Source organism: Aquarana catesbeiana, linkage group LG03 (assembly GCF_042186555.1).
Source record: "Aquarana catesbeiana isolate 2022-GZ linkage group LG03, ASM4218655v1, whole genome shotgun sequence".
Classification (NCBI taxonomy): Eukaryota; Metazoa; Chordata; class Amphibia; order Anura; family Ranidae; genus Aquarana; species Aquarana catesbeiana.
Window position 1 is genome coordinate 415,196,027 of NC_133326.1, and position 21,839 is coordinate 415,217,865.

Consider the following 21,839-nt stretch of genomic DNA (forward strand, 5'->3'; position numbering starts at 1 on the left):
TATCTCCATACCACCACATGACAGTGCAAATTCTTGTTGATTGGCTGCTCATGTACCTATGCTTTCTAGGAAGAAGGAGAGTAAATCACAGTCCAGTACAATGACACATTCAAGCAGGAACCTAATGGCCATAACCCTGGGGTTCCCAAAAGATTATGTGCAAGTATTTACAGCATACCTGCATGTTATGCCACACTTACCTAATTAAGTGCCTTTCTCCAGGGATGTATTGTCCATGTTCCCCCTCATCACTCCTTTATCACTGCTGGCATCTCCTGGTCTTCTAGTAGCACAAGCTTCAGCCATTTTAATTGGCCAACCAGAAATGGATTTGTCCTAACACCCAAAGCATGCCGAGATTGAGCTGCAGCAGCTGTGCAGCTCAAGCTACAAATAGGTGAAAAATGTTATCAGGCAGGGCTTTTAAGGCAAAGGAGGCATACACTGGGGTTTTTCTATTTTACTAAAGGCAAATAGGCTGTTTATGTTGAAAGGGCATTTTCACTTTTTGTTTAATTCCGTTTATTGAATTAGGTATTTTTACTTTGCAAGTAAATTTTCCTTAAGTCTAGTGAACAAGGTGAAACTCTACTGACTTTAATTATCCAATAATGTGGAAGCAAAACACACATTTTATTATGTTCCTTTGCATGTGATTGGGTATTCTTTGCAAAGTGAATTTTAACCACATACCCAGAGTCTATTCTACCATGAAAAATGACCCCATAACAATAAAAAAAAATGAAAAAAAAAAAAAAAACTTTAGTTCTGCTTTAAAATACACTAAAATATATTTTTATTGAAAACATAACTAGATTTGATGAAGGTGTTTGATATTTGCATTTACTTACGCTTTAATGTTTCTGTTCATAAAATATATTATAATCTGTTCAAAATTCAGTTCATGTTGAGTGTCTTCCTACTATATTTTTTACAAAGCGATACTAACACAAACTAGTTGTATGAAAAGCTTTTACGTTTTCAGTTACAGTTTATGGCTAAACAAATTAACAGTATTGAATCTTATAATTTGCAATCATACTGCATTAAAAAGCAAAAGCATTTAAAACTAGCCAAACACATATCCACTAATAACAGAGGTAAAGCTATAAAACATGTAAACGCAGTACACATCCAAAAGAGTATTAAATCCAGTGAATGCGTCACACAGAGGAAATCAAACAATTCTTTTTCCACAAATTGGAGATTGTTGACAGATGACAATATGGATTTCTATAAATTTGTTCTTTGATGGTTACAAACTTCATAATTACAAAATTTCCAGAGAATGTTTTGTGGTTCGATTTGTAAGTTTACAAACATTTCACAGTGCTATTGAGAGTCAGCACCATTGTTCACATAGCCTTTTTTACATAACATTTTCAAAGAGCTGTAATGACCTCATGATATTGTCATCCTAAAAAAAGAAAGCATATGGAATGTTAATTTTCCACCTTGAATTATTGCATAGTTAAAAATTTTAACAAAATACCCAGCTACTAAATGAACACACTGATGGTCTTAAAAGAAGTATGCATCTCTAGTCAACATATTTGTTGCCAAAGTAAAAAGAAGTTTGCACATCCTCTGCAAGGACCCATATTAAACACAATGTATTTTAATTCTTTTTATTATACACTTTAATTTTCTATATTTTAAAGATTGGAAATTCAAAATAAATGTGGCAAATGTAAACGTTTGGCAAGCTGTCCATCAGGAATCAGTAACACCATCAATGGTAGAAACATTTCCTGTAACACAGCTTGTATTTTCTTGCTTTAAATTATATTTGTTTTCCATGTGGGTTTGTGAGTTTTTGTTAAGCCCACTGTTCTCTATTTTCCTCATTGCAACAAATGCAATATTTTAAAACTTAAAAAACTTTAAAACTTAAAATGGTTGTAAAGGCAGAAGGTTTTTTTATCTTAATGAATTTTATGCATTAAGATAAATAACCTTCTGAATACAGCAGCCCCCCTCAGCCCTCCTAATACTTACTTGAGCTCCATCTCAATCCAGCAATGTTGCCTTGGCTGTCCAGGTGCTCCCATGGCAAGCAGCTTGCTGTGGGGGCACTCAAAAGGAGGGAGGGACCAGGATTGCTAAAAAAGGACCAGAGAAGAGGAGGATCTGGGCTGCTCTGTGCAAAACTACTGCACAGAGCAGGTAAGTAGAACATGTTCGTTATTTAAAAAAAAAAAGAAAAACAAGACTTTAGTATCACTTCAATATTCCCATTCCTCCTTGCAGACTTCTGGTTCAGAAAAATGTACACAACTCTTTTTACTAACATTCAAGACTTTCAATTTGAAGGACATATAAAAATGTTTTTTTCTTGATCTGCCAGGTTTTGCCAAAAGTTGTTGTAACCCTAAAAAAAAAAAAAAAAAAAAAAAAAAGAGATCCTGTTCCCTTATAGCAGGTTAAACAGCACAGTGCTTGTGCTGTCTAACCTGTCCCTCTCTGCAAAAAATCTGGCTTATCCCTCCTGTTACGGTGTCCCCTATGTAAACTGACCATGGTAACCATGGCTGATGATCCCTGATTACTGTGGTAAGTTTACATGCCTCCGTCATCCCGCTGCTCTCCTCTCTCCCCCTCCCTTTCTGCCTGTCAGCTCCCGTGTGTGTGTGAGCTGCCCCTCCCCTCTCCTCTTGCCGCTATTAATAGTAAAATAAAATTAAATAAATATCACTGCCAGCACCCCTGTTTTATAAAGCCATCCTACACTGTGTAAGTGTTATGCCCTGTACACACGGTCGGACATTGATCGGATACATGGATTTTTTCCAACGGATGTTGGCTCAAACTTGTCTTGCATACACACGGTCACACAAAGTTGTTGGAAAATCCGATCGTTCTGAACGTGGTGACGTAAAACACGTACGTCGGGACTATAAACGGGGCAGTAGCCAATAGCTTTCGTTTCTTAATTTATTCTGAGCATGCGCGGCACTTTGTGCGTCGGATTTGTGGACACACGATCGGAATTTCTGACAATGGATTTTGTTGTCGGAAAATTTTATAGCAAACTCTCAAACATTTTGTGTCGGAAATTCCTATGGAAAATGTGTGATGGAGCCTACACACGGTCGGAATTTCCGACAACAAGGTCCTATCACACATTTTCCATCGGAAAATCCTATTGTGTGTACAGGGCATGAGTGTAAAATGGTAAAAAACACAAAGACTCCTACGAGCCACCAAGAACCAGATGCCCAGTAAATATAAGAGAAAAAAAGAAAAAGAAAGAAAAAGCTGCTGGCGTTAAACACATCTCACAAATCGTGCAAACATAAATGAGTAAATACTACGCCGCACTATACAAATGATCCCATCATCTAAATAGATAAAAAGTATTGGATCGATATTGTAACGAAACTTCCCTACTGCTTCGCTTGAGTGCTTTCGTCATATATCGCTTCCTCCCAGTCTGAATATAGATATCAGATGTTCCAACCGCTCACAAGCACAAAACAAGACGATACTTGTTTAATGCTGAACATGGACTCTTTTATTTGAGATGACACACAAATATATACAGCAGGCTTACAATAAGAACTGTAACCAGAAACCTAATTAACATGAGCTAATTAACTAATCCCTTTAAGCAGCCGAGCAGCCTTCTCACAATAACAGGAGTTAATTACAATTAACAATACAAACAGTGATCTCCCCCCCTCCTCAGCCTAGTAGGCAACAAACTATAGTAGGAGTAGACTGTCCGGCTCCTACCCAGTTCTATAGGCCAATGTGATCAGCTCTCTCAACTAACCTGTTGAGTTCAGAATCAAACAAACCAAGAATAGTCTTTACATATATCCTGGGAGATATTGTGAATAAATATTACTGTCCTATTTTAAGTAATCCAAGAAATATTTTCTCAGTCACCATTTCCAATACGGCATACACAGGGTTCCCAGAGTCTGTGTGTCCTGGGGGACAAGGACCCGAATCCAAAGTAACACCACCTCAAGGGTCCCCAGGCATACAGCTCACAAAGCGCACCATTCCCCCAAATGCCAGGGCCCATAATCTGTAGGCAAAAGGCTAGCATTTAGTCCCCTCCAAAAGCCTTTGTCCCAGGTGAGTCTGTCACATTTCTCCCCCACCAAAAGTTGTCTAACAGGGTTCCAGACCTCCATCTGGTCTGGACATGCGTTAGTCAGGCAGAGTGAACTCACATAGTCTGTCTGCATGATCTCCTTTCTTGGCTGCAAGGAATAGTTGACCTCAGTAGGTGTGGGGCAGAGGTCATTGACTCTCTGTCCGGCTGTCAGCGCTTCAGCTGGGTGGTGTTTACCATTCCATTGCTTGGCCTGTTCCTGGGCAGAGGGGCCCACTGCCCCAGTTCCCTGAAGCTGAGAAGAAACTGTAGGTGCTAGGCAGAGGCCAGCGGCGCTCTGCCCTGTTGCCAGCGATTCAGCTGGGAGTAGCAGCTTCACCACAACAACTTGTCACCGGAGAGAGGGGGCGACTGCCCCGGCTCCCTGGATCTCCACAGTTGTTGCAGGTGCTGGGCAGAGGTTGGTAGCACTCTACCCTGTTACCAGCACTTCTGCTCTGGCTAACTGTTGGGGCAGGAGGCTGGATTCCTTCACTCCCAAACTGTGTAGCTGCCATTGGAGAGGTGAGCTGGCTGCTTCCTGTTCCGTTCCCTCATCTGGCTATTGGGACGACATGTCTCTGGTACGGTCTTCCAGGTGCATGGATCTTTGCTGGGGAGGAAAGACCGCTTCCTCCACCCTGGCCAACTGTTGGGGAGGGACAACAAACGCCTCCTTTCCCTTCTCCCCCTGTATCTGCTGCTAGGAAGTGATTGCCACCTTTTCACCCTAAGCCTCCGGAACTGCCACAGGTGTGGGGCAGAGGTCTTGGACCCTCTGTCTGGTGACCAACACTGCAGCTGGGGAAGTTCCTTACAACTCCACAGATACTGTTGTTGGTGCTGGGTAGAGCACAGTGATCTTTGGCCCTGATACCAGCTCTTCTTCTGGAGGCTCATTAGGTTGTTCTTCCTCAGCAGAGAAGTCTATCAAATCCCTTGTCTCTACAACTGGTGTCTGGGGATAGAGGTTCACCATCTCCTGTCCGTGGAATCCAGAAGATGCTATCGGTGCTGGGCAGAGGTTAGCAGAGCTCTGCCCTTTTGTCAGCACTTCAGCTTTGGGGATGGCAATCTCCAGATTTTCCACTGCTGATCTCTGGCATGCTGCTGGACAGGCACATTCCTCCATCCAAGCTCATCCCATGCAGAAACAGGATCATCAAGGTCAGTCAGCACTTGCTGCATCTGACATAAGACCTCCGCGTCCATAGCTGTAGTGGCAGGTTGGCAAAGCACACTGTTACTCTGCCGCATTGCCGACTCTTCAGCCAGGAATTCAGAGTTGTCAACTGGTATTTCCTGATAGTCCCAGGCAAAGGGAGCCCAGCCCTGGCGCTGACCAGAGTCTAGCAGCTGTCTGTAGGCGATCTCCAGCTCCCATTCCTGAATGGCCAGAAACTCTATATTTTCCAGTGCCCAGTGCACTTCCGAGACGTTCAGTAGCCCTTCTCTGAAATCCATGATTTTGTCCAACTGCCACTCTAAATCACTCCCAAAGTTCGGGTCCCCTGTCAGCTTCACAAACAGTCCCAGGCCGCCGTAGCCAAAGCCTTCCGTTGGGCTGTCACCCGCTATCCAAGAGTATGCTTGGGATACATGCCAACGGAGGACTCTGTAGCTCTCATCCAGCTGCATCTCTGCCCAGACCAGCCTGCTTAATTCAGTTGTCTGCTCCTTGTACGGTTTTTCTCCCAAAAACAGCACCCGCAATCCATAATGCGACCAGTACCTTTCCTGGATGGAGGGGAGAACTTTTCCCTGGTGTCGCTGCTCACGGGCTAGCGCTTCCTTCCAGAGTTCACAGCGGATAGAATCAAACCATCCTAGCAGGACCTGCTCTGATACTGGTCCTCTGTGCTGTATCTGCATCTCTCGCAACCTCCTTCTGAATTCCTCTTCCATGGTGGCTGGTATCTGTACCTCTCCTCTCCTGCTATCCAGACCTTGGATCCAGGTGGAGGTTTGGATGTCCCAGACTGCAGGAAGCATCTCACTGCTGCCACCAATGTAATGAAACGTCCCTACTGCTCCGCTTGAGTGCTTTCATCATATACCGCTTCCTCCCAGTCTGAATATAGATATGAGATATTCCAACCGCTCACAACCACAAAACAAGACGATACTTGTTTAATGCTGAACATGAAAACTTTTATTTGAGATGACACACAAATATATACAGCAGGCTTACAATAAGAACTGTAACCAGAAACCTAATTAACATGAGCTAATTAACTAATCCTTTAAAGCAGCCGATGTGACTCCATGTCCTTCGGAGCATTGTTATGATTAATCAGGATTTCAGTACAGGTCAGACTTGTTGTCACTGAGCTTCACACATTAGTATAAACACAGGACACCTTCTCACAATAGCAGGAGCTAATTACAATTAACAGTACAAACAGTGATCTCCCCCCTCCTCAGCCTAGTAGGCAACAAACTATAGTAGGAGTAGACTGTCTGGCTCCTACCCAGTTCTAGAGGCCAATGTGATCAGCTCTCTCAACTAACCTGATGAGTTCAGAATCAAACAAACCAAGAATAGTCTTTACATATATCCTGGGAGATATTGTGGATAAATATTACTGTCCCAATTTAACCACTTCCTTACCAGGCCAATTCTGACATTTCTCTCCTACATGTAAAAATCATCATTTTTTTGCTAGAAAATTACATAGAACCCCCAAACATTATATATGTTTTTTAGCAAAGACCCTAGAGAATACAATGGCGGTTGTTGCAACTTTTTATCTCACGCGGTATTTGCGCAGGAATTTTTCGAACGGGAAAAAAACAGTTTTGTGTTTTAAAAAAAAACATAACAGTAAAGTTAGCCCAATGTTTTTGCATATTGTGAAAGATGAAGTTACGCCGAGTAAATAGATACCTAACATGTCACGCTTCAAAATTGCACACGCTCGTAGAATGGCGCCAATGTTCGGTACTTAAAAATCCCCATAGGCGACGCTTGAATTTTTTTTACTGGTTACATGTTTTGAGTGGAGGTCTAGTGACAAAATGATTGCTCTCGCTCCAACGTTCACGGCGATACCTCACATGTATGGTTTGAACACCGTTTTCATATGTGGGCGGGACTTACGTATGCGTTCGCTTCTGCGTGCGAGCACACGGGGACAGCGGCACTTTAAAATTTTTTTTTTTTATTGATAATTATATTTTGTTTTTTTTATTTTGACACTTTTTTGAAAAAAAAACATTTTTGATCACTTTTATTCCTATTACACGGAATGTAAACATCCCTTGTAATAGGAATATAACATGACAGGTCCTCTTAATAGTGAGATATGGGGTCAATTAGACCCCATATCTCACCACTAGGCTGGGAAGCCTGAAATAAAAAAAAAAAGCGGCGCTTTTTTTGAATGGAGAGCCCGGGCGTGACGTCATAACATCACGCCCGGCCTCCGATGATCATAGAGACTCCGGCGACCATCTGGTCCAATGGAAATCTCTATGATCTACATCCGGCGCCGGTGGATCCGCTCTCCGCCTCACCGATCATAACGGTGAGTCGGAGCAAGCATCAGAGGGCGGCGGGAGGGGGGGACGTCTCCTCTCGCCTCCCATAGAAACAATCAAGCGGCGGAACGGCCGCTATGATCATTCCTATGGTGTAGAGATTCGCCGGCTGAAACCAGCAATATCTGAATGATGTCTGTAACTACAGGCATCATTCAGATATACCCGCCCAAAGCCCAGGACGTCATATGACGTGGGCGGGCGGGAAGTGGTTAAGTAATCCAAGATATATTTTCTCAGTCACCATTTCCAATATGGCATACACAGGGTTCCCAGAGTCCGTGTGTCCTGGGGGACAAGGACCCGAATCCAAAGGTCCTCTTAATAGTGAGATATGGGGTCAATAAGACCCCATATCTCACCACTAGGCTGGGAAGCCTGCAATCAAAAAAATAAATAAAACGATCACCGCCTCCCAGCCGAAGCGGCGCCATTTTTTTGAATGGAGAGGCTGGGCGTGACGTCATAACATCGCGCCCGGCCTCCGATGATCATAGAGACTCCGGCGACCATCTGGTCCACTGGAAATCTCTATGATCTACATCCGGCGCCGGCGGATCTGCTCTCCGCCTCACCGATCGTAACGGTGAGTCGGAGCAAGCACCGGAGGGCGGCGGGAGGGGGGACGTCCCCTCTCGCCTCCCATAGAAATGATCGAGCGGTGGAACGGCCGCTATGATCATTCCTATGGTGTAGAGATTCGCCGGCTGAAACCGGCAATATCTGAATGATGTCTGTAACTACAGGCATCATTCAGATATACCGGCCCAAAGCCCAGGACGTCATATGACGTGGGCGGGCGGGAAGTGGTTAAGTAATCCAAGAAATATTTTCTCAGTCACCATTTCCAATATGGCATACACAGGGTTCCCAGAGTCCGTGTGTCCTGGGGGACAAGGACCCGAATCCAAAGTAACACCACCTCAAGGGTCCCCAGGCATACAGCTCACAAAGCACACCGTTCCCCCAAATGCCAGGGCCCATAATCGGTAGGCAAGAGGCTAGCATCCAGTCCCCTCCAAAAGCCTCTGTCCTGGGTGAGTCTGTCACCGATATAAAATACAGCAGCTAAAATCACAATAATTCATTAAATGAGGAAAGTGCTGTGCTAGGTATTATGCACTACACCCAGTAATAAGATACGCTGAACAGGAAGATGACAGGTCTGTCGCTGCACACTGTGAGGCGACGGACCTGTGAAAGCGCCGCTCTCCCTTATGGGGGATCGGATGATGACGGACCGTAGAGTCCGTCGTCACCCGATCCGATCCAAAAACGGATGGAAAAGTAGGGTTTTCCTCCGTTACACTTTTCGGATCGGAGTGGGTCGGATGTCAGCGGACATGTCACCGCTGACATCCGACGCTCCATAGAGATACATGTATGTCCGGTCCGTTTTTCATCCGAAAACGGAAGGATGAAAAACGGACATACGGATCGTCCATGTGAAAGAGCCCTAAGTATATAGTGCTCATGTGAAAAATCATATAGAATCATAAAGTCCATAAATTATATGTGAAAAAAATATATATAAAAAATAGCAAATATTAAAGTGCTCATGTGCAGACGAAGTGTCCTGCTGTGCTTCTAATCAATATGCTGAGTAATCCATGCAATCACAAAAACAGCTTGGTAGTGATCAAATGTGCCAAGGTGTCCTCCCTTCAGTGATCCACTGGGTAGTGAATGCTCACCTTGGAGCGTGCGACTTTGCGATTAAGCTCAGTCTAAACACACATTTGAACCTCCTCTGGGCTCAGAAGGGAAAAACTGCATCCAGGGCTCCTCTGTGAAAATACCTCAGTTTTATGCAAAAAATAAAAGCGCTTGATAGCGTAGTAAAGTTTGAACAATTTATTGAACACAAATAAAAAAAAAACAATGCAGGGTACTCACATCAAAAGTGCGTCTAGTGCACCACTCTATTGCCAGCAATAATCACTGAAATAAGATACCGGAAAGGTATGGGGGTGATGTGCGTCTCCTCCTAAAGTATGTAGACTGCTTCTCATGCCGTCCTGTCCCCTCCCGATGTGTATTCTTTGTATCGAATACGCGTCGGGGAGGGGACAGGATGGCATGAGAAGCAGTCTACATGCTTTAGGAGGAGACGCACCTCACCCCCATACCTTTCAGGTATCTTATTTCAGTGATTATTGCTGGCAATAGAGTGGTGCACTAGACGCACTTTTAAAATGTCATGTGACCTCCGGTAGCTCTCTTCCTCCCATCTAAATGCTAACGCAGGAGGGGCTGAGCAGACAGCACAGCGGTCTCATGACCTCCCTGGCTATCATCAGAGGGGATCTCAGCCCCTCGTGCTGTAGCCCTTAGAATGGAGGAGGAAAGCGCCCAAAGGTCATGTGACCGGCCAGAAAAGATCTGAAACAAGGTATTTAGAGGCATCATTTTACACTAACACTAGGATGGCTTCATAAATCAAAGGGGATGGCAGTTTTTTGTTTTTTTTTTTTACTTTACAACCACTTTAATTTAGGGGCATTCTAGATTGTAGAATGTTTAAGTTTAAATAATAATTTTCTTTTTCTGGCAATCATATGGTACAAAAGTATAAGGATATACCCCATAGTTAGCATGTGTGCTTTCTATTTTACACACACAAAAAAAACCTACATGTGCCTTCTTAATGCTGATATAAGCTTACTCACAGAAGTATGGTGTCCCACCGAGGATTTTCAGCATCTAAATAATACACAGCATTGTATTCAGTTTAGCATTTTCAAGTCCATAACCCTTTATTTCTTCTTTTTGACCCTTTTCTTTGGTGGATTTGGTCTCACAGACCTGCCTCCTGATTGGCGGGGAGGGAACTTTAGTGTGATAATAGCAAAAATTCATTCGCTATGTTCACACAACTGGGTGGGCTCAGAGCACAATAAGGCCATACTTTTTGAAGCCAATTAGAGCCTCTGGTTCTTATCAGGTGCTTCAAAAAAACACCCACCCTGCATTGCAATCCATGGTTTGGCACCACTGATATGTAAATCACGGGGGTGGACGCATGTATTGGGGAGGTGGCACCTGTGCAACCTCAATGGACGGACCGCCACTGCTCTCAACATAGGGGTTCACAACATGCGAAGATTCTGATTACAGTTCACATGTGAACTCAATACATATTGGGAATCCTTCTTCAGGAGCACATGTGACAGAATCACTACATTGGAACCCACTCCTAATATTTAATAGACTAATATCAGCCAGTAGGGTCGACTGGAATTCATAGGATGTGTGTGTTGCCCATAGAGGTGCAAATGAGTAAGCCACTGTGAAGCCACTGCCTCCCGGGTGGAAAATGCAGGTACATTCAGTAAACAGGCAATGGTCTTGTACACACAATCCTAAAATAAAAGGACCCACATCCCAATAGGGAACCATCCAGACCCAATGTGAGTAAGTCACCATAAGGACAACATGGTGGTCAAAATAGTCAAGGCACATATATTCCAAAGAGGGGGCTCTTGATATGTACCTTAGAAACAAATTCAGTTAACATGAATCCAGCCTCCTACTAAGGCAAACTTGGGATGGTTACTATGTGCAGGAAAAGCGTGTGTACTCCTAACGTAGAGGAATTTGCTGCAGGAGTAAACAGCACAAGACAATATTCAAAAGAGTCCATGCTGCCTTCCTATCATAGCCTTTTTGGACACAAATCACAGATAGAATAAAATAAAATATGTTACACTTCCAATAATAGTCTTGTTATGTCCACATCCCTGAGGAAAAAACAACTGTGATAAGAACTGTTAACTCTGACCTAGAGTTTGATTCCTTCTGTCTCTGCACCTCAAGCCTTTTTTCATCTGCATTCCACACTTCCCTGGTTCTTTTATCACCACTCTCTCCTAGCAAGCAGTGTGTATCAGCTTCCTTCAGCACCTCCTCCTTCCAATTCACATTTTCACCAATGCTGTTTCCCAGGCAATACATTCCATTCCACAAGGCCTTAGGAATTTCTATCCCCTTGATGAAGGTGGAGGTTCTGTCAGAGTATATGAAGGGATGGAGGCGGAGCATGCTATAGCTACAGACACTGGTTACCAAGTTCTTACATCATTACTACAATGTCTGCTCACTAACCTTTGACTTCCACTCTTTTCAGGCGCCCTAATTTATTACCTTGATAATATTATTGGGAATTATTGGTCAATCTTATCTGTAGACATCCACGGTAAGTGGAAGGATAGGATGGAAAAGGACTTGGGGATCATAGTAGATGATAAGCTCAGCAATGGCATGCAATGCCAAGCTGCTGCTAACAAAGCAAACAGAATATTGGCATGCATTAAAAAGGGGATCAACTCCAGAGATAAAATGATAATTCTCCCGTTCTACAAGACTCTGGTCCGGCCACACCTAGAGTATGCTGTCCAGTTCTGGGCACCAGTCCTCAGGAAGGATGTATTTGAAATGGAGCGAGTACAAAGAAGGGCAACAAAGCTAACAAAGGGTCTGGAGGATATTAGTTATGAGGAAAGGTTGCGAGCACTGAACTTATTCTCTCTGGAGAAAAGACGCTTGAGAGGGGATATGATTTCAATATACAAAAACCATACTGGTGACTAGGGATGAGCCGAACACCCCTCGGTTCGGTTCGCACCAGAACCTGGGAACGGACAGAAAATTTGCACGAACATTAGAACCCCATTGACGTCTATGGGACTCAAACGTTCGAAATCAAAAGTGCTCGTTTTAAAGGCTAATTTGCATGGTTTTGGGGACCCGGGTCCTGCCCCAGGGGACATGTATCAATGCAAAAAAAACTTTTAAAAACGGACGTTTTTTTCAGGAGCAGTGATTTTAATGATGCTTAAAGTAAAAAAAAAAGTGAAATATTCCTTTAAATATCGTACCTGGGGGGTGTCTATAGTATGCTTGTAAAGTGGCCCGTGTTTCCCGTGCTTAGAACAGTCCCTGCACAAAATATCATTTTTAAAGGAAAAAAAGTCATTTAAAATGGCTTGCGGCTTTAATGTAATGTCGGGTCCTGGCAATATGGATGAAAATCAGTGAGACAAACAGCATGGGTACCCCCCAGTCCATTACCAGGCCCTTTGGGTCTTGTATGGATATTAAGGGGAACCCCGCACCCAAATTAAAAAAAGGAAAGGCGTGGGGCCACCAGGCCCTATATACTCTGAACAGCAGTATACAGGTGGTGCAAACAAGACAGGGACTGTAGGTTTGTTGTTAAGTAGAATTTGTTTGTAATTTTGAACTGGTACATGTTTAACGTGTTTAGCTCCAGCCAAAAAATCTATTTTAAGCTTTTTGGAAAACATAGGGAAGGGTTATCACCCCTGTGACATTTGTTTTGCTGTCTGTGCTCCTCTTCAGAAGATTTTGCCTCACTTTTTGTCCCAATGACAAATGTTTTTTGAAAATTTGGGGTTTTTTGTGAAACAAGCATTGGTGATAAAGCATCAGTGGAAAGGAGAAATGTTTTTCCCATATTAACTCTTACAGGAGAGAATTTCCCTTCCTAGGGGTAGATTTCATCTCACTTCCTGTTGTCTCCTTCCGTTTGCAAGTAGGAGTCGTTTGTAAGTTGGATGTTTGAAAGTAGGGGCCTGTCCTATATACTCAGCAGAAATTTGGGCCTTAGGTGTTGTGGCCACAACACTGTAAGCCCTCACAGGGCCCTGCTGTGAAATATTAGATCAAGATCCAGAAACAGGAGTTTGTAACCTCCCAGTCTCTGGGAACGCGTTGCACAGACCTTTCTGCAAGGCCTCCCGAAGATGTTTCATCCTCTGCTCCCTCTGTGATGGCAAGATAAGGTCCGCAACCTTACCCTTGTAACGTGGATCAAGGAGGGTTGCCAGACAGTATTGGTCCTTCTCCTTGATACCACGAATACGAGGATCCTTCCGCAGGCTTTGCAGGATCAGGGAGGCCATGCAGCGTAGGTTTGCTGAGGCATTCGGTCCGGAGTCCTCTGGGTCACTAAGGACGACATAGTCCGCAGCCACCTCCTCCCAGCCACGTACAAGTCCATGTGTTTCTTGGGACTGATCCCTTAAAGACTGCTGCTGATGCTGAGTGCCAGGCTCCACCTCCATACTGACACAATCCTCCTCCTCCTCGTCCTCTTCCTATGTGATCAGCGGGCACGCAGGGACAATGTCTGGATAAAGGGGGCCTTGAGAGCTAAGGAAGTCCTCCCCTTCCTGCCTCTGTTCTGCCTCAAGTGCCCTGTCCATTATTCCATGCAGCGTGTGCTCCAACAGGTGGACAAGGGGGACAGTGTCACTGATGCATGCACTGTCACTGCTCACCATCCTTGTGGCCTCCTCAAATGGTGACAGGACAGTGCATGCATCCCTGATCATAGCCCACTGGCGTGGGGAAAAAAAACAAGCTCCCCTGACCCAGTCCTGGTGCCATAGTCGCACAGGTACTCATTGATGGCCCTCTGCTGCGTGTGCAGCCGCTGCAGCATGGCCAACGTTGAGTTCCACCTGGTGGGCATGTCACAGATTAGGTGGTTCTTGGGCAGGTTAAACTCCTTTTGGAGGTCTGCCAGCCGAGCACTGGCATTATACGACCGGCGGAAATGCACACAGACTTTCCTGGCCTGCCTCAGGACATCCTGTAAGCCCGGGTACCTGCCCAAGAACCGCTGCACCACCAAGTTAAGGACGTGAGCCAAACAGGACACATGGGTCATTTGTCCCTGTCGGAGGGCAGAGAGGAGGTTGATGCCATTGTCGCAAACAACCATTCCTGCCTTAAATTGGCGTGGCATCAACCACCTCTAAACCTGCCCCTGCAGAGCTGACAGAACCTCTGCCCCAGTGTGGCTCCTGTCCCCCAAGCACACCAGCTCAAGCACCGCATGGCATCTTTTGGCCTGCATACTTGCGTAACCCCTTGAACGGCTACGGAGCACCGCTGGTTCCAAGGACAAAGCACAGGAAGAGGCCATGGAGGAAGAAGAAGAGGAGGGGGTGGAGGAGAGAGGTGTGTCACAATCATTAGTAGTGGCATTTTGGAGGCGTGGTGGCGGAACAACCTCCAACACTACTGCACCTTGTCCTGCATCCTTCCCAGCTGCCAGCAGAGTCACCCAATGCGCGGTGAAACTTAGGTAACGTCCCTGTCTATGCCTGCTGGACATAAGTCAGCAGTAATATGCACCTTACCGCCCTGTCCAGCGAGGCTTGGACATTGCCTTCCACATGCCGGTAGAGAGCTGGAATCGCCCTCCGTGAGAAAAAGTGGCGTTTGGGTACCTGCCACTGAGGAACCGCACATTCCACAAACTCACGGAAGGGGGCAGAGTCTACCAACTGAAAAGGCAGCAGTTGAAGTGCTAGCAATTTTGCCAAGCTAGCATTCAACCTCTGGGCATGTGAATGGCTGGGAGCAAACTTCTTTCGGCGGTGCAGCAGCCTGGTACAATCTGATGTCGGTGTACCGAAAGCAGATTGCCCACAAGTACTTGGCTGTGACACACCTAATTCTACACCTTCATTCCTCTCAGTGCAGGTCTCAGAGAGGACTGAAGGTATATTGGGGTTGGAGATCTCAGCTGATGAGGAGCAAGGAGAGGTCCTCTTTGTTCTTTGGTGTGGGTCTTTTAGATACGCTTGCCAACAAACTGCATGGCAGGTCAACATATGTCTGGTCAAGCATGTGGTGCCCAAGTAAGATACGCTTGAGACATATGCTGCAAATAGCAGCGGTGCGATCTGATGCACTCATCTCAAAAAAGGCCCACACCAAAGAACTTTTGGAATAACGCGCAGAGACAGCAGCGCCCTGCAGATGCGGAGCTTTGGCGTGTGATGCAGTCAGTGTGGTACCCTTAGGCTGGCCCCTGGAGGGCATCCTGCCTCTTTGGTGATGTGCCTCCTCCTCCTCCTCTCTTTTATCAGGCACCCACGTTGAGTCAGTGACCTCATCATCCCCCTCCCTCCTCATCACTGGAGCAAACCTGGCAGTATGCTGCAGCAGGGGGAGCATGACTGCCAGATTGCTGTCCTTCTTATGGCACCCCCTCTGTCCGTGCTCGCGTTACTGCCTTCATCTAGCTTAGTATCATCATCAGAGCCTTCTAAACACTGGGCATCCTCCTGGAGCATGTACCCAACACTGTGGTTAAACAGTTCGAGGGATTCCTCAGGTGGACATGGTGGGGCTAGGGAAGGAGTCACTGATGCCATTGAGCCGAGGGAAGAGGCCGCGTTGGCAGCTGCTTTGCCAAACAAAGTACCCTGAGCATGGGTGAGAGAGGATGAGGAGGATGAGGACGGCTTGGTCATCCACTCGACCAAGTCTTCCGCATGTTGCGGCTCAACATGGCCAGCTGCCGAAAAAAAGGCCAAGCGTGTTCCACGGCCACCGTCTTCACGACCAGCACCGACCAGCACTGTTGCCTTTAGACACAGAGCCTGCTTGCCCTCTTTTATTGGCTTGTGACTGTCTGCCTCTCCTTGTTGGCCTTCCAGACATACTAATGGCCTGTAGTATATATATATATATATACTGATACTGCAGCTAGCAAAATCAACTGCCTGTCTGTAGTATGAGAACATCACCAACCTTCTACAGGTAGCTTTAGCTGAACACTGTGCAGAGCTCGCAAAAAAATAACTTGTAGCTTATTTAGCTGCCTGCAGTAGTGATAGGATCAGGAAAACACCAATAACCTTCTACAGGTAGCTTTAGCTGAACACTGTGCAGAGCTCGCAGTACACTAACTTGTAGTTTTAGCTGAACACTGTGCAGAGCTCGCAAAAAACTAACTTGTAGCTTATTTAGCTGCCTGCGGTAGTGATAGGATCAGGAAAACACCACCAACTTCGACAGGTAGTTTTAGGTGAACACTGTGCAGAGCACGCCAAAAACGAATTTGTAGCTTATTTAGCTGCCTGTGGTAGTGATAGGATCAGGAAAACACCACCAACCTTCTACAGATAGCTTTAGGTGAACACTGTGCAGAGCTCGCAAAAAAATAACTTGTAGCTTATTTAGCTGCCTGCGGTAGTGATAGGATCAGGAAAACACCACCAACCTTCTACAGGTAGCTTTAGGTGAACACTGTGCAGAGCTCGCAAAAAATTAACTTGTAGCTTATTTAGCTGCCTGCGGTAGTGATAGGATCAGGAAAACACCACCAACCTTCTACAGGTAGCTTTAGCTGAACAGTGTGCAGAACTTGCAAAAAACTAACTTGTAGCTTATTTAGCTGCCTGCGGTAGTGATAGGATCAGGAAAACACCACCAGCCTTCTACAGGTAGCTTTAGCTGAACAGTGTGCAGAGTTCGCAAAAAAATAACTTGTAGCTTATTTAGCTGCCTGCGGTAGTGATAGAATCAGGAAAACACCACCAACCTTCTACAGGTAGCTTTAGGTGAACACTGTGCAGAGCTCGCACTACACTAACTTGTAGTTTTAGCTGAACACTGTGCAGAGCTCGCAAAAAACTAACTTGTAGCTTATTTAGCTGCCTGCGGTACTAATAGGATCAGGAAAACACCACCAACCTTCTACAGGTAGCTTTAGCTGAACACTGTGCAGAGATCGCAAAAAACTAACTTGTAGCTTATTTAGCTGCCTGCGGTAGTGATAGGATCAGGAAAACACCACCGATCTTTGACAGGTAGCTTTAGGTGAACACTGTGCAGAGCTCGCAAAAAACTAAACTTGTAGCTTATTTAGCTGCCTGCGGTAGTGATAGGATCAGGAAAACACCACCAACCTTCTACAGGTAGCTTTAGCTGAACACTGTGCAGAGCTCGCAAAAAACTAACTGGTAGCTTTAGCTGAACACTGTGAGGAGGACGCACTACACTAACTTGTAGTTTTAGCTGAACACTGTGCAGAGGTCACACTACACTAACTGTAAATAGTCTAGCTGCCTGACTGTGGTACTAATAGGATCAAAAGAACACCAGCAATTTTCTTCAGGTAGCTGTAAATACTGTAACAAGACAAGCCTGCCTGTCAGTAGGAAGATAACAGGAACGGATCTAGCTAAACTGAATACAGTGTATATATATATATATACACAACATCTGGGATGCATATATATGCACAATACACTGTAAGTGCAGCTAACTCACTGACTGTCCTGCCTAATCTAGCTAACTCAAATGAAATGACACTGTGTCTCTCTTTCTCTAAGCACGCCGGAACACACTACACAGGGCTGCCGTGCAGGCGGCCTTATATAGTGTGGGGCGTGTTCTAAACCCCCTGAGCCATAATTGGCCAAGGCCACCCTGGCTTTGGCCAATTACAGCTCTCTCTACTGACAGCGCTGTGATTGGCCAAGCATGCGGGTCATAGTGCATGCTTGGCCAATCATCAGCCAGCAATGCACTGCGATGCCGCAGTGAATTATGGGCCGTGACGCGTCACACGAATTTGGTGCGAACGGCCCATATCGTTCGCAATTCGGCGAACAATCGAACAGACGATGTTCGAGTCGAACATGGGTTCGACTATAACACGAAGCTCATTGTCACGGGCATGGCCAGAGCGGAGGCTGTTGGAGAGGACTGTGTGCAAGCCTGTTGCCCACCGATTATGGGCCCTAGCATTTGGGGGAATGGTGCTCTCTGTGAGCTGTATGCCTGGGGACCCTGGGGTTGGTGTTACTTTGGATTCAGCTCCATGTCCCCCCAAAACACACAGACTCTGGAACCCGTTATATGCCATATTAGAATGATAAGACTGAGTTATACTGTTGGGACACATCCTGTGAGGAGATGCTAATGTCATCATCTCCACTCACCTGTCTGATGTCAGCTATAATGGGTTTAATGTAAATAAGTTTAGTCTAGGTTCTAAAGGTATTCAACTCATTGTTGTTTGTTCTAATTAACCCTGTGTTGATGTTTATGGTAATGTGTGTTAATTGAATGAGCTGATCACATTGTCCTCTATACAATGTAGGAGACGGGACGACTCCTATTGGAGCTCATGTTAATTAGGTTAATTAGGTTATGTTTGTATTGTTAATTGTAATTAGCTCCAGCTATTGTGTTTATAATCCTGTGTGAAGCTCGGTGACCACAAGTCTGGGCAAAAGGTCATGTCTCAGCCACTTAGGCTGTATAAAGGATGAGATAATTAGCTCATGTTAATTAGGTTACGTTTGTATTGTTAGAGTAATCTTCTCCTGTGTATATAAGACTGTATTCTGGTTCTGAATAAAGTGAGTTCATGGTAGCAGTGAAGCAAGTGTCGCCTTGTCTTGATGCTCAGAGAGCTTGGAATATCTGTTATCTGTATACAGACTGGAGGAAGTGGTATATGACGGAAGCACTCAAGCGGAGTGTGGGACGTTCCGTGACACTCATCCCTACTGGTGACCCCACAATAGGGATAAAACTTTTTCGCAGAAAGGGGTTTAACAAGATTCATGGCCACTCATTAAAATTAGAAGAAAAGAGGTTTAACCTTAAACTACGTAGAGGGTTCTTTATTGTAAGAGCGGCAAGGATGTGGAATTCCCTTCCACAAGCGGTGGTCTCAGCGGGGGGCAATGAGCGTTTCAAGAAACTATTAAATAAGCACCTGAACGACCGCAACATACAGGGATATACAACGTAATACTGACAAATAATCACACACATAGGTTGGACTTGATGGTCTTTTTTCAACCTCACCTACTATGTAACTACAGTCAGGTCCATAAATATTGGGACATCGACACAATTCTAATCTTTTTGGCTCTATACACCACCACAATGGATTTGAAATGAAACGAACAAGATGTGCTTTAACTGCAGACTTTCAGCTTTAATTTGAGAGTATTTACATCCAAATCAGGTGAACGGTGTAGGAATTACAACAGTTTGTATATGTACCTCCCACTTTTTAAGGGACCAAAAGTAATGGGACAATTGGCTGCTCAGCTGCTCCATGGCCAGGTGTGTGTTATTCCCTCCTTAGCCCATTTACACGGAGCAGATAAAAAGGTCCAGAGTTCATTTCAAGTGTGCTATTTGCATTTGGAATCTGTTGCTGTCAACTCTCAATATGAGATCCAAAGATCTGTCACTATCAGTGAAGCAAGCCATCATTAGGCTAAAAAAACAAAACAAACCCATTAGAGAGATAGCAAAAACATTAGGTGTGGCCAAATCAACTGTTTGGAACATCCTTAAAAAGAAAGAACGCACCGGTGAGCTCAGCAACACCAAAAGACCCGGAAGACCATGGAAAACAACTGTGGTGGATGACCGAAGAATTCTTTCCCTGGTGAAGAAAACACCCTTCACAACAGTTGGCCAGATCAAGAACACTCTCCAGGAGGTAGGTGTATGTGTGTCAAAGTCAACAATCAAGAGAAGACTTCACCAGAGTGAATACAGAGGGTTCACCACAAGATGTAAACCATTGGTGAGCCTCAAAAACAGGAAGGCCAGATTAGAGTTTGCCAAACAACATCTAAAAAAGCCTTCACAGTTCTGGAACAACATCCTATGGACAGATGAGACCAAGATCAACTTGTACCAGAGTGATGGGAGGAGAAGAGTATGGAGAAGGAAAGGAACTGCTCATGATCCAAAGCATACCACCTCATCAGTGAAGCATGGTGGTGGTAGTGTCATGGCGTGGGCATGTATGGCTGCCAATGGAACTGGTTCTCTTGTATTTATTGATGATGTGACAGCTGATAAAAGCAGCAGGATGAATTCTGAAGTGTTTCGGGCAATATTATCTGCTCATATTCAGCAAAATGCTTCAGATCTTATTGGACGGCGCTTCAGAGTGCAGATGGACAATGACCCAAAGCATACTGCGAAAGCAACCAAAGAGTTTTTTAAGGGAAAAAAGTGGAATGTTATGCAATGGCCAAGTCAATCACCTGACCTGAATCCGATTGAGCATGCATTTCACTTGCTGAAGACAAAACTGAAGGGAAAATGCCCCAAGAACAAGCAGGAACTGAAGACAGTTGCAGTAGAGGCCTGGCAGAGCATCACCAGGGATGAAACCCAGCGTCTGGTGATGTCTATGCGTTCCAGACTGCAGGCTGTAATTGACTGCAAAGGATTTGCAACCAAGTATTAAAAAGTGAAAGTTTGATGGATGATTGTTAATCTGTCCCATTACTTTTGGTCCCTTAAAACGTGGGAGGCACATATACAAACTGTTGTAATTCCTACGCCGTTCACCTGATTTGGATGTAAATACCCTCAAATTAAAGCTGAAGGTCTGCAGTTAAAGCACATCTTGTTCGTTTCATTTCAAATCCATTGTGGTGGTGTATAGAGCCAAAAAGATTAGAAATTTGTTGATGTCCCAATATTTATGGACCTGACTGTATGTAACTATAAGTGTGTAATTAAGCACAAATATATATAATATATCTAAGATAATATGGTCCTGTATATTTGAAAAATAATTTCCTGTTCAATAGCAATTACCAACGGTCTTCTAATTGTAATTTCCTATCTCCTACCACTATATCATCTAGCTCATATATTAGATTCTTACAGCCAAATAAGTGAAAACCTATTTATTGCGAGTCATCATTTACACATGGTCCTAGAAAATATCCTTTGCTTTCTATATTCATGAATACGAATCTTCACTTTTAATCTCATTCATATGCCAATGTGTTGTTTTTTGTTTTAAAAAACTTTGTGCTTCCCTTGCATTGAGAGACACAATATGCTGGTATGTATAGTTCTAATGATGGTACATGCTGGCATTTGTAATTCTTTCCTATTATAATGATAATAATTATGCTTATATCCTCTTGTTTGATGTCACATATTTTTATTTCCTTTTTTATAATTTTTTCCATACTATTGAAGTATCGGGTGTACTGTTGATTGGAACCAGATTTCATACTGTGTGAATAACATTGCTTTTATGCTTTTTAACTGTTATATAGTATGTATGGTATTTACAGTATGCATTAATTGCAGTATTACCCTACTCTATATGTATATTATATGCATATTATGCCTTCATTGTTTTGTGCTGATCACCCCCGCCTAGTTTATTAAATCTTCTGCCCATTTCCCCACCCCCCCCCTTACTTCTTTTAAGCCACATACACTGGGGCTTAGGTTTTGAAGAAGGAGCTACTGCACATGCTCAAACGCATTACCGCCCCCCCCCCACCTGACGTCACTTCTGGTACATGAGTTTCACGCGGCACATGTGCACTCCGCGGTGGTTACAGAAGTATGGCGGCCA

The 21,839-nt window shown here is 44.5% G+C and overlaps 1 protein-coding gene across 2 annotated transcripts in view; it reads right to left on the reverse strand.

The window, feature by feature from the left end:
• Positions 1-779: 779 nt before the first annotated feature.
• KCNIP1 (potassium voltage-gated channel interacting protein 1) overlaps positions 780-21,839 on the reverse strand; it is a 586,554-nt gene continuing 565,494 nt past the window's right edge. For both annotated transcript variants that reach the window (XM_073620736.1, XM_073620735.1), the window contains one exon: positions 780-1,417. In XM_073620736.1, coding sequence (XP_073476837.1) covers positions 1,370-1,417 — 48 coding nt within the window. In that variant the 3' untranslated portion in view covers positions 780-1,369. The remainder of the gene's footprint in view (positions 1,418-21,839) is intronic.